The sequence below is a fragment of the Miscanthus floridulus genome, chromosome 8 (genome assembly GCF_019320115.1).
Source record: "Miscanthus floridulus cultivar M001 chromosome 8, ASM1932011v1, whole genome shotgun sequence".
Lineage (NCBI taxonomy): Eukaryota > Viridiplantae > Streptophyta > Magnoliopsida > Poales > Poaceae > Miscanthus > Miscanthus floridulus.
This window is the reverse complement of record NC_089587.1, coordinates 67,531,399-67,540,289: the sequence shown is the minus strand read 5'-3', so window position 1 is coordinate 67,540,289 and position 8,891 is coordinate 67,531,399. Positions and strand designations below refer to the sequence as shown.

The 8,891-nt window shown below is 49.5% G+C and overlaps 1 protein-coding gene across 1 annotated transcript; it reads left to right on the top strand.

Annotated features, from left to right (window-relative positions):
• Positions 1-5,595: 5,595 nt before the first annotated feature.
• On the top strand, positions 5,596-8,436 carry LOC136472427 (glycosyltransferase BC10-like). Its single transcript, XM_066470132.1, has 2 exons — positions 5,596-6,656; positions 7,392-8,436. The coding sequence occupies exons 1-2, from the start codon at positions 6,051-6,053 to the stop codon at positions 8,031-8,033; spliced, it is 1,248 nt and encodes a 415-aa protein (XP_066326229.1). The 5' UTR covers positions 5,596-6,050; the 3' UTR covers positions 8,034-8,436.
• Positions 8,437-8,891: the final 455 nt, after the last annotated feature.

The window sequence follows — 8,891 nt, the reverse complement described above, 5'->3', positions numbered from 1 at the left end:
TTTTGCTCTTGGTCTTGCACTCATGCTCTTTATGACCAACTTGATTGCAACTAGTACAAAACTGACCATTGTTCTTCACAAAACTAGTTTTGTGAGGAGCAAAGGCCGCCTTGCCTTTCTTGAGGGTATAGCCCAATTCCTCTTTATAGAGAGTTCTTTAGCTACCCAAGCACATAAGCAAGCGGTCCTCACCACCATAGGGCTTAGCCAAAGTGTGAGTAGCTTGTTGACCTCCTTCTTGAGGATCTCATTCTCAACCATTAGTGAGGCATCATAAGTGAAACCATCACTACTAGATGAGGTGGAAGTAGAAGTACTACAAAAAGGGTTAGTGGGAGCAACAATGATAGGCATAGATAATAATTTATCAATTATATCATAAGTTAAGCCTATGTTGCAAGTTTCAACAAGCTTCTTTTTATTTTGCTCATCAAGCAAAGAGGAATGAGCTTTTTTAAGCTTCTTGTGAGCCTTGCCAAGCTTCTCATGGGCTTCCTCTAGCCTCTCATGAGTTGTTTTGAGCTCATCAAAGGCTTTTACCTCCTTATTTAAGCTCTTGCATTTCCTTCTCTTAATGTCAAAGCGTTTTTTGGCATCTTCTAGCATGTCAAATAATTCATCTTTAGTAGGTTCATCATCATCACTATCACTATCATTTTTATTATCATGTCCATCATCACTTCCATCATCATCACAAGTTTGTACCTTAGTGGCCTTAGCCATGAAGCATGATGAAGTGTCGAAGAGAGAAGGCTTCTCATTGATAGCAATGCTTGCAAGTGCCTTTTTCTTGGTGGTCTTGTCATTATCACTATCATCATCATCACTTGAGGAGGCATCACTATCCCAAGTGACCACATATGAACCACCCTTCTTCTTCTTGAAGGCCATCTTGTCCTTCTTCTCTTTCTTTTCCTTTTTATCCTTTTTGTTCTTTTTGTTGTCATTATCATTGTCACTATTGTATAGACATTGAGCAACAAGATGATCTTTGCCTCCACATTTGAAGCACCTTCTTGACTCTTTCTTATTTTTGGATGAAGATTTCTTTCTTCTAGCATGGTACCCTTTCTTCATTATAAACTTGTTAAATTTCTTTACACAGAGAGCCATCTTCTCATCACCATCATTATCCCATGAGCCATCATCTTCACTTGATGTTTCTTGCTTTGCCTTGCCCTTGGATGATGTGGCCTTGAATGCCACGCTCTTCTTCTTCTCATCCTTCTTCTCATCTTTCTTCTCCTTCTTTTCTTCTTTCTCATCATCATCTCTATATGTATCATCGGTCATTATATCTCCCAACACTTGGTTTGGTGTCATGGTGTCCAAACCACTCCTCACTAGAATAGTGACTAATGTGCCAAATCTTGAAGGCAAACATCTCAAGAACTTATGGGAGAAGTCTTTGTCCTTCACCTCTTCTCCAAGTGCTTTGAAATCATTGACAAGTACTTAAAGCCTATGGAACATCTCTAGCACACTCTCATCCTCCTTCATCTTGAAGCTTACAAACTTTTCTTTGAGAATGTATGCCTTTGCACCCTTCATGGCTTGAGTGCCCTCAAATGATTCCTTCAATTTCTTCCATGCCTCATGAGCTCTCTCAATATTCTTGATTTGCTTAAATGTTTTTTCATCCAAAGCATCATAGATGGCACTAAGAGCAATGTCATTATTTTGGAGTAGTATTTCTTCAGCGGCGGTGGGAGACTCTTCATCTTTAATATCAATCTTTGTCTCTACCACCTTCTGAACCTTCCTATTGATTGACTTGATATACGTTGTTATCTTAGCCTTCTAATAGGGATAGTTGGAGCTATCAAATTGGGGTGGCTTCTTTGTGTTATTGATTTGAGCCATTTTTACACCAAAGGTTGTTAAGCCTCAAATCACGGTGACCTCGGCTCTAATACCACTTGAAAGGTTCTAATGGCTAGAGGGGGGTGAATAGCCTATTAAAAATTTTTACAACAACACTTAACAAACCGGTTAGACAATTATGAGGCGAAGTAAGTGTTGCGCTAGCCTACTAAAAAAGCAAGCCACCTACCACAGTTCTAGTTTATATAGTTTCTATCCACACAATAGCTATGACACTACACTAAGTTAGTGTGCTCTCAAAAGCTAACTAAAGAGCCATACTAACCAAACTAACAAGCTCTCGCAACTAGCTACACTAAAGAGCTTGATAACTAGTTTGCGGTAAAGTAATGAGAGTGAGCAATTTGTTAATACCGCCGTGTCGAGAAAGGAGATAATCAATCATAAGAATGAATACCAATGAAGACCAATCACCTCAGAATCAAATGATGAACACAATGATTTTTATCGAGGTTCGTTTGCTTGCCGGCAAGCTACTCCTCGTTGTGGCGATTCACTCACTTGGAGGTTCACGAGCTAATTGACATCACACGCCAAACCCTCAATAGGGTGCCACACAACCAACACAAGATGAGAATCACACAAGCCACGAGCAATCCACTAGAGTACCTTTTGGCTCTCCATCGGGGAAAGGTCAAGAACCCCTCATAATCACCACGATCGAAGCCGGAGACAATCACCAACCTTCGCTCAACGATCCTCGCTGCTCCAAGCCATCTAGGTGGTGACAACCATCAAGAGTAACAAGCGAATCCCACAGCAAAACACGAACACCAAATGCCTCTAGATACAAACACTCAGGCAATGCACTTGGATTCTCTTCCAATCTCACAAAGATGATGAATCAATGATGAAGATGAGTGGGAGGGCTTTGGCTAAGCTCACAAGGTTGCTATGTCAATGTAAATGGCCAAGAAAGTGAGCTTGAGCTGGCTATAGGGCTTAAATAAAAGCCCCCACGAAATAGAGCCGTTATACCCCTTCACTGGGCATAACTCAGAGTGTCCGGACACTCTGGTCGGATCAACCAGACGCTGGCCCTCAGCGTCCAGTCATGTGATACACGCCACATGTCCCCTCTCTTTGAATACTGTTCGACCGATCTCAACGGTCAACAGTCGATCGGACGCAGCAGCTAACAGTGACCAAACGCTGAACCTCCAGCGTCCGGTCGTTTCTAGTAAGCTTCTAGAAACGATTTTTCCCGACCGAACACAGCCAGTGTCTGGTCACATGGTGTCTTCCTCTGTGCTGCCACGTCAGCATGACCGAACATAGCCTTCCAGCGTTCGGTCATGAGACCGAAATGCACGTCCTCTGCTGCCACTGACTGGACGCGCCGATACAACCGAGACCAGCGTCCGGTCACTTACAGTGACCTCCATCTTTTCTATCTAGGGCATTGGTGAAGTTCCTAACCCTTGCTCAAATGTGCCAACCACCATGTGTATCACCTTGTGCACATGTGTTAGCATATTTTCATAAACATTTTCAAGGCTGTTAGCACTCCACTAGATCCTAAATACATATGTAATGAGTTAGAGCATCTAGTGGCACTTTGACAACCGTATTTCGATATGAGTTTCACCCCTCTTAATAGTACGACTATCAAACCTAAAATGTGATCACACTCTCTAAGTGTCTTGATCACCAAAATAAAATAGCTCATACTATTTATACCTTTGCCTTGAGCCTTTTATTTTTCTCCTTCTTCTTTTCAAGTCCAAGCACTTGATCATCACCATGGTATCACCATCATCATGTCATGATCTTCATTTGCTTCACCACTTGGAATGTGCTACCTATCTCATGATCGCTTGATAAACTAGGTTAGCACTTAGGATTTCATCAATTCAACAAAACCAAACTAGAGCTTTCAGGCGTGTCCAGCTCGTCTCGCCACGCATCAGAGGAAGAAGTGGTGGTCCATGCGCCTTGGTAGGCGGTGAGTTGTCCCAGCCACCGGCGCCGCCCGCCAGCCTGGGAGAAGTGGATGCGCACGAAGCGCTCGAGGTCTGCAAGGCAGACCCCGACGTCGCGGAGGTCGTCGCGGCCGAGCAGGGAGGGCAGAGGCAGCGACCTTGCCCTCCATCCACCCGAGCACCAGAGCAAGGGAAGGGAGAGGGTGAGCAAGAGAGGGGAAGGAGAGAGAGAGAGAGAGAGAGAGAGAGAGAGAGAGAGAGAGAGAGAGAGAGAGAGAGAGAGGGAGTCGGAGGGAAGGAGGGCGCAGGGCGACGCGTGGTGCAGGGCGAGCGAGATGGAGTAGGGCAGCGGCGTTCACGGAGCAGAGGGATTACAGAGAGAAGACGGAGCAGAGGAGATGGGAAGGCCGGTGCAGGCGAGCAGAGCAGGGTGGCGGCGTGACGACGGCTCGAGGCCATAGCTCCGACGCGGTGGAGGGCGCTGGGCGACTCCGTGGTGGTCTTGGGCTGCGTCGGCGCGGGCAGGGAGAGGGAAGCAGGGAGAGTGGAGGAGGAGAAGGAAAGGGAGAGAAGGAGAAGAAGGGCAGAGGAGAGCACGACGCAGAGCAGAGGAAGATGGAGCTCGGTGAGGCGCTCCTAGATGGTGGGCATGGCTGGCTTTATAGCCACGGAAGGTCGGTTCATCGGAGATTTTTACCGACTGCCATGGCGGGTCCTCTTCCATGAACTTCGGCGACGGGCGGAGGTGAAGGCGTGGGAGGAGGGAACAGCCAGTGGGACAGCGCGGCGGTGAAGTGGACGTCGTCGAGCCCAGCATCCGCGGTGGGCGCGGGTCCCACATGTCGCTGAGATGCAGACCAGCGTCCTACGTGCGCGGTCAACGCCAGCGTGGCGTGGTCAAAACCGCTCAACGTTGGTCAAAACAGCCTTATCTCTGCCTAGGTGCTAAAAGTGAACGGTTTTGACAGTTGGGGTACTGGTACTAGATGGTTTTGTAGTTGAGGGTTAAAATTAGACCAATACAAGAGTGGATGGGCCAAAAGTGGACTTAATCTTTTTTTATACACTTAGATATACGATATATCTAGATACGTAATAAAAATTGTGTATCGATAAAGGATAAACCGACCTATAAATTAAAATAGAGGAAGTATTTTATTTGTCTAAGATACCGGGGCCACATTTGTGTTTGTTCCAAGGCCACAAAATCCTAGGTTCGAATACGTAAGAGTGGTCTAGGTTTGTAACGTGATTTGTTTTTGAGAGAAAAATAACAACAAATATGGTCAAACAAAGTCGGCAACTAAAAACGGCACAGCCGCTCAGGCACCTGTCACGCCGCGTTCCCGCGCCACCGGCGAGCGGGCCCCACTCCCGCCTCGACCGTTCCACTCCACTTCAGCCAAACGCCCACCTCCACGCAGCGGGGGAGCAAAGCGCGTGATGAGCCGCGAATTCTCCACGCCGCGTGGGCCCTCTTTTTTCCTCCCTACCGGGACACGTGCTGGCCCACCGTCAGTCGCCCTTGCCGCACGCCGCCGGCCCATACGGACGCAGCCCGCTTTCCCTTCCAGCCTTCCTTCTCCACGCGCTCCCCTCCTTGTCCTCGGGCCAGGTCCAAGGAGCCTTTTCTTTTCCTCGTGGACACGTTGCAGGCCCCGCGGTTCTGCGCGGCGGGCCCCGCCCGCGTTTCTGACCGTTTCGCCCCTGCTCCGGGGCCCTTTTCCCCTCCACGCCTCCTCCCTTCCCTTCCTGATCTCCTCCGCCTCTTCTTCCTCGCCGCCCACGGCGACCTCACCGAGAAAGAGAAATCTCGCTCGCGGTCGCGGGGTCGCCTTCGCCATTCCTCCGATAAATACACGCGCTCGCTCCCCCGAGCCCAGTCGCGTCGTCGCTCACTCTCCCCCCTCCCTTCCCCTCCCTCTCCACATCCAGCTGCGTATCCACCAATCGACAGCGACCTCCTCCTTCACGCGCTCCGCTCCCTCCTTAGCCGCTAAGCGTCCTCCCCTCCGCACCGCGCCGCGTCCCGTGCCGACCTGCGCGCGCGGCTCGGCTCGGCTCGTCGGCGCCGTCGAGCCCCAGCAGCGGCGCTGCCCCTACAAGAGGCGTCCGTCCGACGCCCCCGAGCACCCGCCGCCTCCTCCGCTCCCGATCTCTCCGCGCGGGCCGGAGATCGGCCGCGGCGGGCTCCCGATCCCGCCCGATCTACCCCGGCCCACGCCCGCCACGCTCCCCGCCGAGATGTGGGGCGGCGACTCCAACGCCAAGCAGATGCTCAAGTCCCGGGGCGGCACGGGCGTCGGCGTCGGGGGGTTACCCACAGCCGGGGACGAGGAATCCGACTACTTCCCGGCCACCCCGCGCAAGGACTACTGGTGGTCGACGGGGCTGCTCAAGCTGGTCACCGCCACCGTCATCTTCATGGGCGGCGTCGTGCTGGGCCTCTCCGTCAGCGGCAGCGGGGCGCGCTACTACTACAACGCGTCCCACGCGGAGCTCTTCTTCCCGGCCACCACCTACGGCTGCGACCCGCGGGACCGGGACTGCGGGATGGGACTCGCCTTCAGGGCCTTCGTCCACCCGCCACGCCTCGCGCACTCCATGACCGACGACGAGCTCTTCTGGCGGGCCTCGCTCGTGCCCAAGGCCGAGGAGTTTCCCTTCCAGCGGGTGCCCAAGGTCGCCTTCCTCTTCATGGCGCGCGGGCCCATCCCCTTCGCGCCGCTCTGGGACAAGTTCTTCCACGATCACCAGGGGCTCTACTCCGTCTACGTCCACACCGTGCCGGACTATAAGCTCAATGTTTCCAAGAGCTCCGCCTTCTACGGCAGACAGATCCCAAGCGAGGTATTGCCTTTGCCTTTGCTGGTACTTTGTTTTTCCCCCTTTTGCTGCTACATTCATACAATACAATCAATCCATCATTGTCCAAAAAAAAAAAAAAAACTAGACTGATAGTGATAATTCATATTTCCCTGTTTTGTTGTCACCATGGCATGAATCATCACTAGCAAGTAGTAGCACATTGCAATCCATCAGCTTGGGAATTTGCATCGCATTATTGTTGCCTTTGTGCAAAAGAAGATAAAAAAAATCTGGTTGAGTGGCGGATAGCTGGTGCCTTGGTGGCCACTTGTCATGCTAGTTGGTGGCTGCCATGTGCCCAACTTGATTGGGATATGTTGTGTGCAAATGGCTGAGGATTTGCTCTAGTAGGGGAGGGGGAGAATATGCTTGCTTGCTTGTCCCAATGCTAGGTTGGTAAACTACTTAATTTGTTCAACAACTAGTGGGATAAGTGGTGATGAGATTCTTGCTTGACAAATGTTCTGCTTCAGTTATTTTTACTAAAAAAACAATAGTAATCAGTCAACAAGTTCGGGCTGACCTGCAATCATGATTTATTACTTTCCTCTATTCCTTTTGTGCTAAAGTAGTGCTTCTCCTGTTTCACTGTAATGTGTGCATTCCTTCTTTGTCTCACAGCACTACTCTCCTTATCGTGCACTTGCAGTTTATGCCCATTATCGATGGATACCTTTGTTCTTCCACGTTCTAATATTTAATTTCTTTCCAATGCAGGAGGTGTCTTGGGGATCAATAACCCTGGTGGATGCTGAGAAGCGCCTGCTGGCCAATGCGTTGCTGGATTTCTCAAATGAGCGCTTTGTGCTGCTTTCAGAGAGCTGCATTCCTGTGTTCAACTTCCCGACTGTCTACGAGTACCTCATCAACTCGGCACACAGTTTCGTTGAGTCCTACAACATCGACACTCCTCAGTCTGCTGGCAGGTACAACCGTCGCATGGCTCCTCACATCATGGCAGACCAATGGAGGAAAGGGTCAGAGTGGTTTGAGCTTAACCGTGAGTTGGCTGTCCAGATAGTAGCAGACTACAAGTACTACTCGATCTTCAGAAAGCACTGCAGGCCATCCTGTTATCCAGATGAGCATTACATACCGACTTATCTTCATTTGTTCCATGGGCCCCTCAACGCCAACAGGACCATCACATGGGTCGATTGGTCAAGAGGAGGCCCGCATCCAGCAAGTTATGGTGCTGCAGACATCACAGAAGAGTTCATCCAGGTCATCAGGAATAATGGAACACAATGCTTTTACAACTCAAAGCCCACCTCTGTCTGCTACCTCTTCGCGAGGAAGTTTGCTCCTAATGCTTTGGGACGGCTGATGAACATGACCTCGACCGTGTTGGACTTTTGAGTCATTCACCATGCGTCGTGGTCAGCATTTCGCTACTGAGGTATCTCTATGGATGCGCATGCCGGTCGGGAACTAGAACTACTTACCCTACTAGATTGGAGTCGGCAGCATGTGTCTCACTATAGATGAATGATTAGAGACGGCTTTTGGTGTATGCGTCTCTCGCGGATGATGCTGTGTGGGACAGTGAAAATCACTTCACTTATCCTGAAGCTGATCCCCCGAGTGATCGACAGATGGCACCGCCTACGGAGATGGCATTTCTTTCACCTCCCATTCTTTTTAATATATCATAGTCATATGATAGAGGATCACCTTCTTTTCTTCTTCCTCCACCCTATCTACTGTATTGACTTGGTCAGACACTAATTTCTGTGAATATAACTTATCAATCATTGCTTTACTTCAAGTCTGGCATTGCCAGATGTCTCTGTATGCTTGATAGCTGTCTCGAAACCTTGAAGCAACAGATTGGCATTGGTTGTTCTGTCGATGATGCTTATGTACGGGTAAGCTAGATAGGGATGCAAGCAGCAGAATATGCCATAGTCTTGCATGGTGCATATATTATGTACAATTGTGCCTGTCTTTTCAGGAATGGGGAAAAAAGTAGGCTCCTTTTTGAAAGGCACACATGAGCATGCCTATACCATGCTGTTGCGTGCGATTCTTGATCAGTTCAAACATGGGGGTCCGGTCCTGTGTTTATTCTTGTTCTTTATCAGTTCAAACAGATTGCCACGAACATGCTTGATTTCCTTCATTTGACGACGACGACGACAACAACAACGAAGCCTTTAAGTCCTAAACAAGTTGGGGTAGGCTAGAGTTGAAACCCATCAGAAGCAATTAAGGTTC